Source organism: Tursiops truncatus, chromosome 5 (genome assembly GCF_011762595.2).
Source record: "Tursiops truncatus isolate mTurTru1 chromosome 5, mTurTru1.mat.Y, whole genome shotgun sequence".
Classification (NCBI taxonomy): domain Eukaryota; kingdom Metazoa; phylum Chordata; class Mammalia; order Artiodactyla; family Delphinidae; genus Tursiops; species Tursiops truncatus.
This window is the reverse complement of record NC_047038.1, coordinates 130,111,137-130,130,693: the sequence shown is the minus strand read 5'-3', so window position 1 is coordinate 130,130,693 and position 19,557 is coordinate 130,111,137. Positions and strand designations below refer to the sequence as shown.

The window sequence follows — 19,557 nt, the reverse complement described above, 5'->3', positions numbered from 1 at the left end:
TGTGTTACGGAAGGAGTCCTCACCTTAGAAATGTCTTACTGCAAACCAGGCAGTACCCCTGCTAACACAGGAGAATTCACTGGAAAGACACAAGACTCACTGAAAGCTACTACACTGATGGTCACTTTTATTACAAGAGGAGGATACAAGTTAGAACCAGTCAAAGGAAGAGATGCATAAGACAGAGTCTAGAAGGGGTCCAAATGAGGAGCTTCTGGTGTCCACTCCCCTTGGAGCCATGGGCCGTGTTACCTCCTCCCAGCCTGATACATGACTGAAGAATATTACCAACCAGGGACGCTCACCCAAGTCCAGGGTTGTTATTGGGGTTTCATTGCTTAGTCATGATTGATTGAATTCTTGCCCATGTAGTTGAACTCAGCCTCCAGCCTCTGTGTATCGAGAGGTTGGGCTTACATACAGCTGGAGGGGCTTCCATGAGCCACCTGGATAAACTATTAGGTGTGGTCTTAGGGGCGGGCCTACCATGAATAACAGAGACACTCCTATCACTTGGAAAATTCTAAGGGTTTAGACATTACCTCCCAGGAAGTGAGGACAAAAGCCAGACCTCGGAGTAAGGCCAGATTCTTTCCTTATACATCTGTATAGTAGGAGAGGCCATCAGGCAAATCAGTAAGAACATCAGCATGATAAAGGTCTTTGGGAAATAGAGCGGGAGCTCGGGGAGGATCACCTAATGCTATCTTCTAGGATGGGGAGGGGAGGGACTCAGAGATGGCTTCCAGAAGGTGGGGACTCAAGCCAGGACCTAAAGAAGGAGTAGAAGGCAAGAGGTGGTGCTTGTTCTGACGAAGGGAACGTCATTTGCCAGGGTGCAGCCTCGTGGCCTTCAGCACGCTTAGGGGTTCCAAAATCATCTCAGCCACACATGAGTGGTTTCTTAGTTTCTAGGTGGCTGATGTCATCCACTGGAAGTCGGTTAGCTGTTTCCCTGACCGAGTAGCGTAATTTCTTCAGTTTACCGGATTGCTGCATACTCTAATCATTGTGGATAATTGAGAACGGACCATATGTGTTTTCGTTTAATAGGCAGCACACACTTGCCTATGTTTCTGATTTGGGGAAGGTCTTTTCTTTTGGTTCTGGAAAAGAAGGACAACTGGGGAACGGTGGAACACATAATCAGCTGATACCGTGTCCCATGAAATTGTCATCAAAGGAAGAACTCACATTTGGTAAGTTCTTGAGGAGCACAGGATTCGGCACGAATACCTTGGTTGAGAAACTGATTGTTCTAAGTGTGTAATGTGGGCAAGAAAAGAAGTGTCTGACTGTGAAGGGAGGTTTTCTAAACATTGCTTTCATTCGTTTACTTGTAACCAGCGTAACACAGCCAGTCTAATTTATCAAGTCGAAATAACCATTAGTTTTCTCTTAGCCCTTCAGGTTAAGATTAATGTGGATTTAAAACGATACAACATAAAATAGACTGTATGGGTTCAGAGGCCTATGCAGCCTCTGATTCCAGTTTTCAAGGGACCTATTAATTCCATAGTGATTGTTCTTCTTACCTGATTAAATTGACTCATAATCGTATAAAACCCTCAGAATGATGAGCAGCTGACATATGCCAGGCAGTGTAAACTGTGCCTAGCTCACCGGCCCTTAAACAGTTCCAGGAGATGTGTCCTCTCAGTTGTCTTCTGCTGGAGGGTGCAGAGACTCGGAGGGTGGAAGGTTAGCCCGGGAAGGGTTGTGGCTGGACACGTGAACTGTGCCCTGTGTAACTCTAGAGCCTTCGCTCTGAGACGTTCCACTGTAGAAGTGCGTCGGAGCCCTTGGGTCACTTGTTTCTGAAAGCTTAGTGGTGACCGGAAGTACCAGAATTCTCTCAGTTCTTCTGGGGAAATGAACAGTCGGGTTACTTCCTTAAGCAGATCAAGTATTATATCTGATTTCTTATAACCACTTGCATAGGCTTTTGAAGTACTTAACATCCTTCACAGCCAGTAGTCGTTGATTAAATCTTGAGTTGTAGAATAATAAATAGGGTTTTTAGTAAGAGGCGCTGAATTAAACCAGGGAACAGTTAACTAATCAAGTATTTGTTTGACTGTGTTGTATATATAAGCATTTATGTTAATTATGTGTATTAAACTGATAGCATGTTGCCGACCTTGCGAACCATCTATGTTTGCTAACTAGACTTTACTCTGAAGTAGATATGTATTTCTGCTTTATCGGTAGGAAATGTACTGAGTCTTTGTCTGTCAGAAAGGTAAAAGGACTCAGTTTAAGAAGAATCTGAAATTATTTAGGCCGAGTGTGTATATTTGTATCAGATGAGTTTCTAAACTCTTATTTTTTGTAAATCCCTTTCAGAAAGCCATACCTCAGAAAAGGAGTTAATAATGATTGCTGGAGGAGATCAAAGCATTTTGCTTTGGGTGGAAAAAGAGGTAAAAATAGATCTCTAGAAGTTTTATAACTTGGTATTTTAAGCAACACAGAAGGTTCTAGAATCTAGATGTGGTGAATTCCAAAATCATCAGGTTACCAGGCTGAGTTTGGGGAATGGTTAGACGTTATCGATCCTTTATTGTCTAAACTACCTACGTATTTACTCACAAAAGTCAGCAGATTTGCCCTTAGTGTATGTCAGATACGTGTGATTTCCTTAGACTCTGCTTACCTTTCGGGGGGCTCCTTGCCAAGAGCATTTTGGTCAGGGTGCTAGTGAACCAGCAGGTTGATGTTCTGAAGTGACTTTGCCGGCCAGTACTAAAAAAGACCCGAGGTTTATAGTCTTATGAATACTCAGTCTGTAACCTCCATATCCTACTCCACCAAGGCAAACTGAGTTCCTGCCACTTCTGTACCCAGTCCTTTAGGATCTCTCCACTCAAAGCTGTCCGATGTTCAGTTTAATCTGATCATACCCGTACAAAGTGTTCAGTGTTGGGGCATTCAGAGAAACTTACTTTGGATCTAAGCACCCTTGGACAAGAAATTGGCAACCAGACAAATAAATGATTGATTGTTCCTTGGTAGAATCTTACTTGATGATTTTTGCAGAGCTATGTTATCCATGCTTAGTATTACTCTCTATCCCTAGAATGTGCCTAAGAGTTGGATACCTATTTCTGTGGTGTCTAAGTTACTGTATTTTACTGTTTTGTTTGTTTACAGAATTCCTATGTTAATCTGAGGAGGAGAATTCCTACCTTGAATGAAGGCACTGTAAAGAGATGGATTGCTGATGTGGGGACTAAACAGTGGCAGAATACAAAAAGGTGCACCCTAAGTGTCTGTCTGCTCATATACCTCTCTAAAGCAGTGTTTCCCCAACTGGTTCTGCACGATACAGAGATGTGAGATTTTGTGGTCCGCTAGTGGTCCATTAGTCAGAGATCTGCAGAGAAACAGAACCAATAGGGTGTGTTTGAGGGTGGTGGGGAGAGATTTTAAGGAATTGGCTCATGCAATTAATTGTAGGAGATGGCAAGTACAAAATCTCTGAGGCAGGACAGCAGGCTGGAGACCCAGGGAAGAGTTGATATTGCAGCTGGAGTCCCAAGGTAGTCTGGAGGCAGAATTCCCTCTTCCTCTGGAGACCTTAGACTTTTTCTCTTAAGGCCTTCAACTGATTGGATGAGGCCCACCCACATTACGGAGGGTAATCTGCTTTTCTCACAGTCTTCTGATTTGAATGTTAATCTCATCTAAAAAATACCTTCATAGCGACATCTAGATTGGTGTCTGATCAAATCTCTGGGTACCATGGCCTAGCCAAGTTGACACATACAATTTAGCATGTAAGCTCCATGGGGGCGTCTTTCTTTACTGCAGGACTTCTCTGGGCCTTTGATATGTTTAATTGTGACACTGAGCAGGAAATAGAGTCTACAGTTTCTCAACCCTCGTTGACTTTAGGGCCTCTTGTTTGTTGAGCTGTTATTCACAGCTGAACAGCTTAGGCAACCTTACTCTCAATGGTAGAACTCCTACCATCTGTACAAATTATACTCATTTATACAGGCATTTCCTTTTAGAGACATTTTTAGGTATGGCTTCCTAATTCTGGAAAGTAGTTATACCAAGTAGCTGCATCGTGCAGAGCACAAATGGTCAAGAGCTATTTGTGCAAGTACTTCTATGACACAACTGAACATACATCCCCACCTTTCATTTCTGGTAATTTTTTTTTGTTTCTACTCCAGTGGAATAGAAATAAGTAGGGCTTGGAAAGCTGGGTGGGTTGGGAGTGTTTTATTTGTCCAAGAAAATATCCTAGGTCAAGCCTTATCCCCTTCCCCTCTGGCTTCCCTGAGTACGTATCTTTTTATTTCCCATGTTTGCCTCTGAAACTTTGAGATTTCGCAAATGAGACTTTCAGATGCCCATGGCAATATGCAAATAAATTGGGAGATGGAGGGAGGAATTTGAAGGACAATTTGTCATGTCTCCTGCTACAAGGAGGCATATTCTGATTTGTTTTAACCACCATCTTATTCCTAATATAGGGAAATCAGAGAGATATTTTCATCTCCTGCATGTCTGGCTGGAAGTTTTTTAAGGGAAAGGTAATATATATAATAAATTTAAAATTCTGTTGAAAACACTATGTATCGATAGCATGGTGACTATGTTAATAATACTGTATTGTATGTTTGAAAGTTGCTGAGAGAATAGGTCTTACAAGTTCTCATCACAAGAAAAAAAATGTGTGAGTGTGTGTGGTGATGAATTTTAACTAGACTTGTGATCATTTCACAGCATATGCTATACATATATCAGTGCATTACGTTGTACACACCTGAAACTAATATAATGTTATGTGTCCATTATGTCTCAATTCAAGAAACTGTGATAGATGATAAAGAAAATGGTTTGAGGGTAAAATAATTATGTGTGTCTTTATCTCTTTTTAAAAATTACCTTTTTTTCCCCTACAAAAGCACATATATGCTTGCTGTAGAAAATGTCAAAAAAAAGACATGAAACAAAAAGAAAATGGAAATCAGCCAAAATTCACCACTTAAGCGTAATAGCTAGTGTTTGTATAAATATTTTTTATGCAAATCTGTAGTTTTACAAAAAAGGGGATTATATTGTTTTATACATTTCTTCACGCTTAATACATCTGCCCATTTTTCCATTTTATTCCATTTTTATATTATTCAGTATTTCCCCATAACATCATTTTAGTGGTTGCATGTATTCCATGGGAAGAGTGTACCTTAATTTATTTGATTACTTCCTTATTACTAGATACTAAGGTTTCTTTGAATTTTTAAGTATTATGAAAGAATGACTTTGTACTTCTTTTCCTAAATATTGGTATAATATTTATTTAAAAGAACTTTTTCTGTTTTCAGACACTAAATATATGTATTATTTCACAAAGAATGGGTCTAATTTTAGACAATATATTCAGTCCAGTATAAACGTAGTTCTTGAGTTAAGATAGACATTTCATTAGTAATTTTCTCTTTGATTACTAAAAATTTACTGCTCTGAAACCCCTTTTTTGGTCCCTGCTTGTAGTTCATGTAACTGGAAAACAAGAAATACCTTTACCTTTTTCCTGTGGCTATTTTTTTTTTGTACTGGAAAATAAATATTTATTGATTACTCATTTAAGATAAGACAGTATCTGATGTAAAGTCTGATAGTGTACGTATAGTTAATGCGGCCTTGATACTTTTTGACATTTCAGAAATAATCACATTTTGTCAACTATATTTTCAGTTGTGTTTGTATTCAGTCAAATTTTTATAGTTATTGAAAAGGTGGGAAAAAAGTAATTTTATTAAAATGAAGCAAGCTTGAGAAGAAACTTTTCATCTGGATAAATAATCTAATAAAATATTTAATTTTGAAGTGTCCGTTTTCATTTACTTATTCATCCATTTTTCATTTACCTTCCTTCCACAGAATAGCTGCAGAAACGATGTCTCTTCATTTGGACTTAAATGCAGCAAGGGACACCTTTATGGAGTTAACCCAAAAGGATTGGATTACTAACACGGTGGTATTCTTCAGATTGTTACTTGGAAAAAGAAAATACACTGAAACATTTTTATAAGAACTCAAAATTTCAGAAGAAATATCTTGTTTTCAGATACTCTTTGAGACCCTGTGGCATATATAGATTAAGTTAAACTCAGCTGCCATTCAGGAGTTTCCCCACTTAGGGTGAAACAGCTGGTAGAGGAGGCACTTAGGTTACAAATAATCTAACTAGTTCATCGGTGCCCACACACACATACACGTGTATGTACAGGCACTCCCCTAGAGGGAATGTTTTCAATTTAGGGCTTTAGGACGATGATTAAAATATTTGTTGAGACTGGTACACTAGAATAAGAACAACATTTTATTTGCAGTTATTTTAAACATAAGTATAGAAATGAAAACACTTTTTCTGATATGAATGTCCCCCTCACCAAGGACTGCCTGGTCTGCACTTCCTTTTCTGTAGGTTCTAGAATATTCTTGTTCTTTCTGGGATTGTTGCTTCTTTGTTTCAGCACTGTTACTACTATCTTTAGGCTTCCCTCTTGGGGATGCTTCAGGCATGCTTCCTTTATGAATGTAGCCTTTCCTAATGTAGCTTCTATTAATTTATTTCCCTGTTCTACTGTACTGATTGATCTAGGGGTGGTACTGTCTATGTTGTTCTCTCAATCTGTTTCTTTCTGGGTCTCTGGCTCGTTTTTGCGCATGCTCTCTCCCCCTCCACTTCTCTTGGCTCCTCCCACCCCCCATTTGGTCTTTCCTTCTGCTTCTGTGGCTCTTATTCTTTCCCTCTCTGTGTCTCGTGCTTGTTCTCTTCCTGCTCTCACCTCCCTCACCTGGTCTCTTGCTCTGTCTGTCACACTCATCATTCTGTATCTTAGCTGCAGGTTCTCTCTCGCGCACTCTTTTCTCAAGGGAAGATGGAAAATTTAACTATGTTAACTTTGGCAGAACCATTGCCCAATGAGGAGTCTGATGTAAAATGGATCCTTAATTATGCACCTTTATCAGGACTCTGCAGCAGTTAGTAGAAAGATCACCAAGAATAGAAAGCCATGTCTGCATCTGTGAAGGGAAGAGGTTGGACCAGTTCATCACCAAGGCTAATTATCCTTAGCTGTGCCAGAACAGGATCATATACAGTGCAAGCGACATAATCACAGAGCAGTCTCCCAGTGGTTCAGATGGGACAGTTGGATCAGAAGACCTGTAATGTTTCTGTTTTGCGATTTCTGTGACATGGACTCACAGACTTGGCCTTCCTTCATTTATTCAGCAAATATTTGAATACTGCTGTGCGTAGGGAACTGTGGTGAGACCCCTGTCTTTAGAGGCTCCTGGTTTAGTGAAGGAGACGGATACCTATGTGCAGCTGTCAGTTGTCTTCCCTAGTTCCCAGCTTAGAACATACTGGGTGTTTAATAAATATTTTTAGATGAATGAATTGATTCGTTACCTGGGCAGTGAACGGTCAGCTCTGTTTAGAGTGCTCAAAACAAGGTGCCCAGGGGGAGGGGAGTTTACCAGGTACCTACAGGGGAAGGACATTCCAGGCAGTCAGGAAGGTGTGCACCAAGGCACAAGCTGTGAAACAGTATAACTGGCTTGAGAGCGGTACAGTGGTTCTAAAGGGCTGGGAGGTTCGGGGTTGCGGATGGTGAAGAGCCCAGAGGAAGGAGGGGGGCACGAGCAACCATCAGTTGTGCATATGACTCTGAAGACTGAACCTCGTGGTGGGAGCCCAATAGGATGTTTTGATGTGAAAATAGATAATTGTAAGATTTTGTAGATGTAGAGGTATCATTTAGCTAGTATCTCATAATTTAGTGATTGAGTTTGAGCTTTGGAGTCAGAAAGATCAGGAGAGATTCTCACTTAGCTCTGTGACCCTCAGCAGGTTAATTTCCCTAACGTGCGGAGTTCTCATTTATGAATCGGGGTTAATAATACCATCTATGTTACAGAGAAACGACAAGGATAAATGAACTTATATATGTGAATTACTTAGACAAATAATAAGAACCCTGTAAACACTAGATTATCTTCTTAACGGGTTCCACACTTTATTTTATTACAGTAATTGCTGTGTTCTGAGTGTCTTTTCCTGGATCCTTTTTGACTACAGATAACCACATGTCTCAGGGATACTCTGTTGAAAAATCTTCCATTTCATTCTCCACATCAAGAAGCTTTAGGAGTTTTCTTCCTTCTCCCAGAATGTCCTGTGATGCATGACTGTAACAACTGGGAGAGCCTGGTGGTTCCTTTTGCAGAGGCTCTTTATAAAATGCGTGGCCAGTCGTCGGAGGTCCTGGGTAAGATTGATGGTTTACATTTGAAAACACATGACTGTCTTCTCAATGGAAACACGTGCCTAGTGAAGTTACGGCAAAACTTAGGTGATCGTGAACACATTCATGGTTGTTAGTTCCTAGTCTTAGCATATTCTAACATGCTGCAGTAATTACTGTGTTCATCCAAGATGGACTGTTCTAGTCCCTTTTCAGCGTTCTTGTAATGATACCTGTGTGGCTTAGTCATGAGGTCCTTTGCCCCCTACTTTTCATTATGAAGAACTTCATACACAGACGTTGAAAGACTAGTACAGTGAATCCCAGATGCTCTCTACCTGAGAGTCAACAGCAGTTAACATGTTGCCGTGTGTACAGATTACATTTTATTTATGCTGAACTATTTGGAAGTGAGTTGGAGATATCAGGACATTTTACCCATAATATTCAGCATTCATCTCCTAAGGATATGGAATCCTGTATTACCTCAACATGGTTACCACAGCTAATAAGATTAGCCGTGATTCCATAATATTACCTCACATCTAGGCCATATTCAGATTTCTGCACTTGTCCCGAAAAGTATTGTACAGGCTTTTTTTTTTTTAAAGAGCGTGGGTCAGTAGTCCTGTTCAGTGTCTCACATCTAGGTTTGTCTGATTGTTTCCTCCTGTCCCTGTATTTCCAGTACACTGGAAATTAGGTCTAGGGGCTTGATTATATTCTAATGAGGTTTTTGACACAAATAGCATATTCAGCCCAAGAAAGTCCATTCTTTCATATGTTTTGTCACATTGTAAGCGATGAAAAGCCGGTTTAAAGCATTTTTCTTTTATACAATGCGGAAAGATGGTTTTTAAGAGTTAAAAACTCGTGCTAAGAGGGCAAAATAGAGTCGTGTAATCACAAATAGTTCTTAATCTGGTTTTTAATACTGTATGCTATTTCATCTGGGCAAAAAATGTGACTGATTAATTTTGTCTAGTTTTTTTTTCCCCCAACAAATTAATTAGATCCAATCTGTGGCTCTCTTACTGTCAAGGCATTTTTTTGAGAACATTAAATTCTACACTTTCAATTCCGATTGTATTTACTGAAAAATTTATTACAAATGTGTCTTTATGACTACAATATATATGAAAATATTCCAGCAGTTTCAGAAAATACTGACTACTTTTTACCTTTAAGAATCCAAGAAATATTACATGCTGACAGTTACTTACCTTCGTATCCCTCAGAGGAATATTGGGCATCTCTGCAAGAAGCTGCTTTCATCAGACTGGTGCAGATGTTTAAAACAGCCGTCATTGCTCAGCTGAATTATTGGGCTGGAACTACGGAGAATAACTATCACATTAAAACTCTCCTAGAAATGTTGAAAAAGCTGCACAGGGTAAGTGCTGTTCTAGAAACCCGTATATCTTTATTTTGCAATAAAAATTCCCTTGGTTTCACCTGGCTTGAAACTTAAGCAGACTCTTACGAAACATGAGGTCGGTACTGTTATGTTTAAAATGTTGTTTTTTGTGAATTAAGTCATGCATATAAAGGAGTGTGTCTAGTATCCGTATACAGTTTAAAGAAAAGTAGTAAAACAGATATCAGTGTAACTACCACCCATGTTAAAAAAGAAAACATTTCTAGTGCTTTAGAAATGCCTGTGTGTCTCTCACAGATTATACACCCTCACCTCGCGGAGGTAGCCAGGATCCTGGATGTTCAGTTAATCATTCACTTACGCTTCTTTATCTTTTTATAGCCATGAGTATCTCTTGACACTATGCTGTTTAATTTTGCTGTTTCCAAAATTTCGTATGAATCAAATACATGCTGCTTACACAACGTTCTGTTTTTTTAGACTCATCCAGATTAATACTTATGTCTGTACTTCATTTTCGCTTCTGTATCACACCATAGTGTGACTCTACCAGAATTATCCATTCCGGTATTGATGGATATACAGTATGTGCTATTTGCAATTCTTTTTTGGGGGGAGGGTTCCTCTATGAGAAAACATGCTACTGTCAACATTTTTGTACTTATCTTTCGGTGTCCGTGTGTCAAGAGTTAGTTTTTAGTTTCCATCCCTAATTCTGGAATTGATAGGTTGGAGGATATGCCTGTGTTATTCTTTATGGGTAGTGACAAACTGTCTTCCAAAGTGGTTGGACCAATTTAAATCCTCTCCAGGAAATGATGAGAATTCTGTTGCCCCATATCTGACTTTAAAATTGGGAAAATATTTTTCGTGCCATATTGAAATCGTGCCAGATTATGACTTTATTGATTGATGGATTGCCGAGTTGGGTTTTTGTTGCTGCGCGCGGGCTTTCTCTAGTTGCAGCGAGCAGGGGCTACTCTTCGCCGTGGTGCGTGGGCTTCTCACTGCGGTGGCTTCTCTTGTTGCGGAACACGAGCTCAGTAGTTGTGGCTCGTGGGCTCAGTAGTTGTGGCTCACGGGCTCTAGAGCACAGGCTCAGTAGTTGTGGCGCACGGGCTTAGCTGCTCCGCGGCATGTGGGATCTTCCCGGACCAGGGCTCGAACCCGTGTCCCCTGAATTGGCAGGCGGATTCTTAACCACTGCGCCACCAGGGAAGCCCCAAATTATGATTTTAATTGTATTTCCCTGGTTCTGATGCATTAGAGCATATTTTCATGTTTATAATTGCAGTACTTGTTTCCTCTTCTATAGAATACCTGTCCTTTTGCTCAATTTAAATGTATTTAATTTTTTCTTATTGGTTATAGGAGTACTTTTTAGTTTGGATACTAGTCCTTTGTCAATTATATGTGTTGCAAATATCAAGTCCCAGTTTATAGCTTGTCTTGGTGGTTTTTGATGAACTCACTTCTTTTTTTTTTTAACTTGTTGGCCACACCCCTCAGCATGTGGGATCTTAGTGCCCCGACCAGGGATTGAACTTGGGCCCCCTGCATTGGAAGCGGGGAGTCTTAACCCCTGGACCGCCAGGGAAGCCCAAAACTCAGGTTCTTAATTTTAATGTAGATAAAATTTGGGGACTTCCCTGGCGGTCCAGGGGTTAAGACTCCCAGCTGCCAATGCAGGGGGCACGGGTTCGATCCCCAGTCAGGGAACTAAGATTGCGCATGCCACACGGCATGGCCAAAAAAAAAAAAAAAAATTTTGTCAGTCTATTCCTTTATGATCTTTACTCCATGTGTTTTGTTTTAAACTTTTTTTTCCTTCAAGGTTTTAAATTGTTACCCGGATCAGGGATCTGGAGGGCTTCTTTTTGGAAAGGACCAGATGGTAAATATTTCAGGCATCTGTGAGACTTTACAGAATAAGCAGAGGGCCTGATTTGGCCTCGAGGGCTGCTCTAGATAGTCTAGATAGTCTTCTAACAGAGATGATAGCTGGGACCAGAGGAGGAGTTCAAACAGAGGCTTATACACCATATGTCTAATGTTTAAAAGGTTAGAAATCTAGCTAACAACGTGTTAAATGAAATAAAATATACTCTATCTTCCCACCTTGACAAATAAACCTTCCTCATGACAGGGGAAGCCAGGTTTGAATTTCGAAACCTTGGCTCCTTACAGAGTTCTGCAGCGAAAGGGGAGGCTCCGACGGACCCTCCCCGCTCCCACCCCAGGTCCTCTGCGCTTCTCTTCCTTCCTTGGTTTTCTCCCACACCAGGGCTGTCACGTGGCCGTGTGTGGACACCTCAGCCCACGTCTCTGTGTTCCATCCCACCTCCCACAATAGCCATTCCTTAGCCAACCCTGGGGCCCTGGAGCCTTGGGGTGTGTCACCTGTGACACTTCCACTCCCCAAAGGGCAAGTGGAGGGAGAAACCTGTGGAGCTCCTGGGGCTGGCTTGGAGCCGTCTGGGCAGGGACTTGCGGGTCTTGGGTTCTGGAGCTCAGTCTAGATGGGGATGTGTGATGAGTGGGCTCCATATAGACAGGCCCCGTTGACCCTGCAGACCCCTTGTGGGAAGGGGCTTGGCTGGAGGAAGCCCAGAGCAAAGACCTTTAAGTCAGAGGGCAGAGGTCACTCCTGCCAAGGTCTAAAGGGAGTATTGAGGTTAGCTTTGCCTTTCACACGTTGGTATTTAATCCAACTGAAAATTTATTTTTATTATTTTCCATATGAAAACAATTACCTAGCACCGCTTAACTGAAATTCTGGCCTTTCTGCACTGATAGGTAATGTGAACTGTCATAAAACAAGTTTCTGTGTGCGGGGTTCACATACAGGCTCTTTTCTGTACTGTTAATCATTTTATGTGGCTCTATATTGTTTCTACTTGCTAAAAGAAACACTCCTGTCTTGTTCTTGAAGTGAATCTTGGATATTTTTGGCATTTGGTTCTTCCCTATAAATTTTGGAATTGGCTTTTCAGGTTCTACACACACATACACAGATCTTACTGGGAATTTGATTGAAATTGCATTTAATCTGTACTTCACTTTGGGGAGAATTGATATCTTTACTGTTGTGAATCTTCATGGTATCTATTTCTTCTACTTATGAGATTATCTTTTAAGTTTTTCAATGAGTTTTTGTTATTTTACTATGAAAGTCTTGGATATCTTTAGTCAAATCTATTCCAGGGTATTTAACTTTTTTTAAGTTTTTGTAAATGGTATCTTTTAAAAACTATATTATCTGTTGTTGGTTTAACAGCAGATAAATGCATTGATTATAGGAATGCATTGTAAGAATGCATTGATTTTTGAATATTGATTTGTTTTCTTTTTCCTTTTTTTTTTTTTTTTTGGCCGTACTGTGCAGCATGTGGGATCTTAGTTCCCCACCCAGGGATCGAACCCAGGCCCCATGCAGTGGAAGCTCGGAGTCTTAAACCACTGGACCGCCAGGGAAGTCCCTGAATGTTGATTTTTTTAATAACCAGTGAATTTGCTAAATTCTCGCATTATATCTAGTAATTTAACTGTAGATACTTCTGCGTTTTCTGTGCAGACAATCATATCTTTGAAAAACATAATGTTTTTTTCTTCCCAATTCTTAGGCATTTTATTATTTTCCTTTGCCTTGTTGCACTGGCTAGGCCTTCCTACCCCTAGTTGTTCAAGAGGAATGTTGAATAGAAGTCATAGTGATAGTAGGTGCCTAATCTTGTTGGTGATTTTAAAGGAAAATTCTGAATATCACGATTAAATAACATCTTTACTATGGGGTTTTGTAAAATAATCTTTCTAGGTAAAAGGATTGTCCCTCCATTTCTAAGTTGTTACACGTTTTAATTCAAAACAAGTATTGACTCTCCCCTCCTGAAATTCTACTTATTTTGTACGTTAGATCTTCTCGCTCTGTCATCCATGTCTCTTAATCGTCCTGTCATAATTTCCATCTGTTTGTCTCTTTTTACCCCATTCTGGATGATTTCTTCAGCCCTATCTTCCTATTCATGAATTAGCTTTTCAGTGATGTTTGTCTGCTATTAAAACTGTCTTTTGGGCTTCCCTGGTGGCGCAGCGGTTGAGAGTCCGCCTGCCAATGCAGGGGACGCGGGTTTGTGCCCCGGTCTGGGAAGATCCCACATGCCGCGGAGCGGCTGGGCCCGTGAGCCATGGCCGCTGAGCCTGCGCATCCGGAGCCTGTGCTCCGCAACGGGAGAGGCCACAACAGTGAGGGGCCCGCGTACCGCAAAAAAAAAAAAAAAAAAAAAAAAGAACATAAACTGTCTTTTGAGTTTTATTTCTAGTAGTATGTTTTTCACTTCTGGAAGTTCTCATTGGTTCTTTAAATTTTTTTTCTTGGTCATTATTTATAATTTCTGGGTACCTGAAGTCTTTGCAGGTCAGTTTTTGCTGTCTTTAGTTTCTGCTGAATCTTCCTCACGGCTCCTTCATTATCATGTATTTTGTGACTCTGTGTGTGTGTGTGTGTGTGTGTGTGTGTGCGCGCGCGCGCACCATTTTAACTACAGTTTGCCTCATGGTCTTGGAGTTAGGGTGGGGATGGGTTGATGCAGGAGTGGAGGAAAGAGCTTGTTCATTTCTAGGTTACCCTGGTTCACTCTAATGGTAGACCTTTTGGGTCCCAGATTTATGAAGCAAGGTTTCCTAATTTGAACAGAGTCTGGGCTTTGTCTCCTTTTCTCAGCCTCAGCCATTGAAACTGAAGTTCAGGTTCACCAGGTTTGGCAGATACTCTCGAGGGAAGTACCACCTTCCCTTAGTTCTTGACCTGATTATTCCGTCCAAAAATGTTGGTTTACAGTTTATCCTGTATTTATGGTTGTTTTCAGTGAATCAAAGTGCCTAATCTATCAAACTGCTTAAAAAAAAGGTCTGCCCTACTGCTGAAAAGTGATGCCTGTTCCTGGCTGTTTTTAAAGGTTTTATATAAAAGTGAAAGATCAATCAAAAAAATAATTCCAGGTCTTGAAAAATTGAGCAGTTTACTGAAGAGCTCAGGGAAAGTGTATTGTGATGAGCTTGCCACTTACAAAGAGAATTCCTAGAAATACTGAAGCAGCAACAGAAGAAATCTTGAAGGGATCCTGCTTTGCCCTTGGACTCTAACAGGCAGCGTCAGAATGTTTGTCAAGCTCCCCCCCCCACACACCTCCAGCAGAATCCACGAAGATGACGCACCTCTTTCTCCATGACTCTGAGGCTTCTGAGGCTCTTGACAGTGCAAGGCTGAGATCAGCGGGGTCCTAGTCACAGGGATGAAACAGCATCCCCGTGCAGTGGCACTGGTCGGGGAACTAAGATCCTGCAAGCTGCACAGTGCGGCAACCGCCCCCCGCAAATTAAGAGAAAGAAAGAACGTGACATGAAGTATTGGGCCCCAGAGTAGTTTGGATTCATATTACACTGTATTTTTCTTTGCACTTGAGTTTCTTTAAAACTTCTTTATGGATTAAAAGTAGAAGTTTTTCATCATACCATCAATTTCTACTATTAAATCTTAGGTATTCTTTATGCTCCTGAAAGTTTGGGGCTTTGGCAGTGGGGGAATTGGATAGAACTTAATTCTGGTCATTAAAAGTATGTTTAACTTGCTGTTTATTCTGATAATCTAATTTATAGCCATTAAGCAAAATTGTCTTTGTATAAAGAACTTTCTCACAGGTGGTGTTTTATTTAAGGTAAACCAGACTAAATGTCAGCTGCCTGAAAATATCTTCAAAGTAAATGAACTCACACACTTGCTTGATTTTTATGGAGATGCATACAGAAGGACCATCTGGAAAATGGGCGCAGTAAGTATGGCATATTTAAAGAGGGTATTGATCGTCGGTAAGTTAATACAGGCACTCGTTCTGTAACTTTGTACGAATTTCCAAAACTTCCTGTACTCTGCAGAGCTGCCCAATAGAAATAGCAGGGTTTATGGGAAAAGCAAGGCAGACCCCTCAAAACCGATGCAGTTTTGTAGCCAGAACACTGACAGAAAAGTGCTTCCTACCTGGGGGGATAGCTCAGATCAACCAGGCAAGCGGCTGTGGACAGTGCCGCGAGATGAAAAATGCACAAAAACCGAAGGGTAGAAATCTCTCCACACCCTGATTAGAGGACCAGTGGTACTGAGATAACACCTGCGGGAGTGGAGCTTTGCTCTTAAGGTAGGTATAGGAGGCTCGGTAACTCACCAGGAGCCAGCAGGATAGGGCTGTAACTTTGGGGAGGGTTCCCTGGGTATAAGTACTCCTTTTTCATTTTCTTAAAATAAAGCTAAAGGGCTCTTGCTGCCAGTTCAGCAGCTAATGTGAGATTTTTTTCACCTTTTCTCTGAAGGTTCTAATTCTACTCCTAGCACATCATCCTTTGCCTGGGAAGAATCTTGTCTGAGCTAACCAGCCATCTGCATTCTGTCAGTCCCCTGCTTACCGAATGCATCTGAACTAATTTCACGTTTCAGAAGTGCAGGTGGCAGCAGAACAGACTCTTTGGGAAAATGTCCAAAGTTTATAATTAATGGTGAAATTAAATGAGTACTGAAAACACTAGGTGTATATACCTTTCACTGATAGATATAAAACATTTCCTTAGACTTTTATATATCTGAGCCCTTCTGACCAGCATTTTGGATTGCTTTGGCTATAAGTACTGAGACCTGAAACCATCAGGGCTTTAAGGCTAGGAAGTAAGGCGTAAGATTTCTCTGTCCTTTCATTTATCAAAATTGTTGTCATTTCCATTTTTAGGACACTTCAGTGGACATCCACTATCCTGTCATATTCAGTCATTTTCCATTTATCTTTAATATTCTGTCGAAAGTTAAACTACTGTATGCAGACTCACTTTTAAAAATACAGGTATGCATGCCTATTTCTTTGTTTTCATTAGCAAATCAAATGATGAGTACCTTTTCCAGTGTATAATAGAGGAGTGGTAAGGGAGCCACCCACTGGTGAAACCAGTGGTGGTCATAGCATTCAAGAAGCTTATACTCTAGTGAAGAAGGCTATGGGCTTCCCTGGTGGTGCAGCGGTTGAGAGTCCGCCTGCCGATGCAGGGGACGCGGGTTCGTGCCCCGGTCTGGGAAGATCCCACATGCCGTGGAGCGGCTGGGCCCGTGAGCCATGGCTGCTGGGCCCGCGCGTCCGGAGCCTGTGCTCCGCAACGGGAGAGGCCACAGCAGTGAGAGGCCCGTGTACCGCAAAAAAAAAAAAAAGAAGAAGGCTAGAGAGGCTGTCACAATTTGAGTTGGGTTGGCCTTGAGGCATATTAGGGCCTCAGTAGCAAAGGCCAGAGCTTGAGCCTAGCTGTAGGGCTTTTGCCTTGAGGTTGGCGCCGGTAGTCTTCTGAACGGTACTCAAAGACGCATGGCAGACGTGGGCTTGACTGGGATTAGCACCAGTACATAAGAAGGTCTAATCTAATGGGAAAACATAGTAGTGGGAATAGAGGTGACAGAGGAGTCTTGAAATTCAGACCCAAAGAAACGGCTGGCTGTGATCATGCCATAATAAAGGTTTGTGAAAAGTATTTCCCTTGCAGATGTACTTACTGTCATCAGCTGACTTGGTGCTGTTTGTCAGCGTATCCAGCAAGGGGTTTTGAACTTAAAACTGTACGCTTGAAAATGCCTCAGAAAATGCACCTCACTGCATTATTATAAGGATTAAATTTGTTGATCTAGGTAAAGCATTTGGAACAGTGCCTCTCCCAAAGTGCCCGAAAGTGTTAGCGCTTGTTGTCCCTTCTGTGCTGATACATGCATCTGTATATCTATATGCATGAATAATATTCAAATCTATGTCATAAAAAGATACCTTTACCTAATGCAGTTGCCATAATAAAACAAAGTAGGAAATTGATTTATAAGTTCCAAGTAAGACCATTAATGAAATATTTAACAAAGGAAAATGGAAGGAAAAAGGATCCGAGAACTTGATTTTGCTTCAACCCTGTAACTATTCTCTCTTGATTCTAAACAAGCTTCCGGTAATTTTTTTATAGAAATGGCATTTGATTTCTCTCTGTTTTGCTAAGAGACATAGACGTTAATGATCCCATATTGCCATTTGGTTCCAGGTGGACGGTCTGTGTGTCTGTCTGTCAGTCTGTGGGTCTGTCTCTCTCATGGTAACTTCGTAGATTATCTGTCCCCTAAAATCTCTTGTCTGAGTTTTCCTCCTAGAAAAGGATATCTTTAGAGAGGTCTTTCATCCTGCGCTTTTCCTGCAGCAGGCTTCTTTTCTAAACGTCTGAACTCCTCTTCCTGATGAGAATGCTAGGTTTCAGCTCACTGCTTCGGCCTCACTAGTCAGTCTCTTAGCCTGTTGACAATCGTTAGTCGGTCCCTGAAGTGTTCACAGCTGTGTTTACAGGATACAGTGGTCCAGAGGAGCCCGCGGTTGGTCACCTTCCTGCTCACCCAAATCAGCCCCACAGAGCTTTTCATTTCCTATGTCTCAAGTATCGTCTGCTCACTGGGGGTGAATACTGAATATATAGCCTGTCTCCAGGGGTGTACGTAGGGCCCTTTTCATAAATGTTTGTGGCACGCGCGGATAGTAAACCGAAGCGGTTTATTCTACTTTGTAAATTTCTACTTAGAGCAAACGGTGAAATGGAGTGAAACATTTTTCTTTTCCCAGGAGAAGAGATGGCGAGCTTGCGTGAGTTTGGCTGGCATTGTGGAACAAGAAAGGTCTGAATTTGCTTTACTGCCCACCGTTAATCTAACAGTCAGAAGGAGTCACTTGATTGAGGATGTTTTGAATCAGCTAAATCAGTTTGAGAATGAAGATCTGAGGAGGGAGTTATGGGTAAAATATAATTCTTACTTAATGTTTTTGCCGCTAAGACAGAAAACATAAAAGGATGTAATAAGGGGCCTTACAGAGAGGGAATTATCGCCCTTTTCCGCTGGGGTTATCTGTATCGGAGTTCCCCTAGTTTTCCCCAGTTACCTGTGCATTCCAGGTGAGAGCTGTCAGTACAGTCTGGCTAACGAGCAGCAGGTGAAATGGTCGTCCTCCCCCTAACCTGATCAGGTAGATAGCCCAGTACTAGCCCTAAGAGGTCCATCCCCTCATGAGGCTTGACCAAGCCGGCTGGTCATCACCTTTTAAAGGTTCCAGTGAGATGGGGTTGACCCAGAGGAGAATTGAAAGTTTGTTTCTGCTCTTCTGCAGGAACCCAGATTGCTTTGTTGAAGAGAGAACATTCTCTTTATTGACTACATAGTTTTTTGAGGGTATAATTGTAGATATCACCATGTCCTGAGTATTCATTAATAACGATCTTCGGTTTAGCTACTATATAAATTGTCTTACTAATAGATATTTGACACAGAATAATAATGACTAGAAGATCTAATGAATGTTTTCCTTATGCCAGGAACTACTGTAAAAGCTTTACACTTTTGTAACCCTTTGACCCACACTGTGTAGAAGGTTCTGTTTTTCCCTCCTTTTACACATGGGGAAACTGAGGTGCAGAACCATGAGGTAACTTATCCCAGGGTAACACAACTGATAAGTATCAGAGCCAGGATTTCAGCCCAGCCATCAGGCTCTAGACTCTCCAATTAATCAAGACAAGTCAGGATTTTCCTGATAATATTTATTAGTGTTTTTGATTCGAGGCGTTAGTTTATCACTTGTCCTACTCAGATTAAAGAATGATTGACTTGACCAAACTCAAGATACTATTTTAAAAGTATAGAGTTTGCAGTTAAAGTTAGCATTTCTGTGTATTTTTGCACATAGACAATTTTTAAAAATCTAGTGAACTCAGACTTCCCTGGTGGCGCAGTGGTTGAGAGTCCGCCTGCCGATGCAGGAGACGCGGGTTCGTGCCCTGGTCCGGGAGGATCCCACATGC

At 41.2% G+C, this 19,557-nt stretch overlaps 1 protein-coding gene across 3 annotated transcripts in view; it reads left to right on the top strand.

Annotated features, from left to right (window-relative positions):
- The window catches only part of LOC101335083 (E3 ISG15--protein ligase HERC5), a 43,163-nt gene that overhangs the window by 8,301 nt on the left and 15,305 nt on the right, over positions 1-19,557 (top strand). Inside the window, exons 7-16 of one of the 3 annotated variants that reach the window (XM_019926409.3) lie at positions 1,054-1,199; positions 2,347-2,423; positions 3,154-3,257; positions 4,488-4,547; positions 5,902-5,995; positions 8,111-8,300; positions 9,515-9,669; positions 15,369-15,482; positions 16,428-16,538; positions 18,327-18,497. In XM_019926409.3, the coding sequence (XP_019781968.2) occupies positions 1,054-1,199; positions 2,347-2,423; positions 3,154-3,257; positions 4,488-4,547; positions 5,902-5,995; positions 8,111-8,300; positions 9,515-9,669; positions 15,369-15,482; positions 16,428-16,538; positions 18,327-18,497 (1,222 nt within the window). Of the gene's footprint in view, positions 1-1,053; positions 1,200-2,346; positions 2,424-3,153; positions 3,258-4,487; positions 4,548-5,901; positions 5,999-8,110; positions 8,301-9,514; positions 9,670-15,368; positions 15,483-16,427; positions 16,539-18,326; positions 18,498-19,557 lie in introns of all 3 variants that reach the window. The other 2 variants (XM_019926408.3, XM_019926410.3) reach the window with 2 other exon arrangements.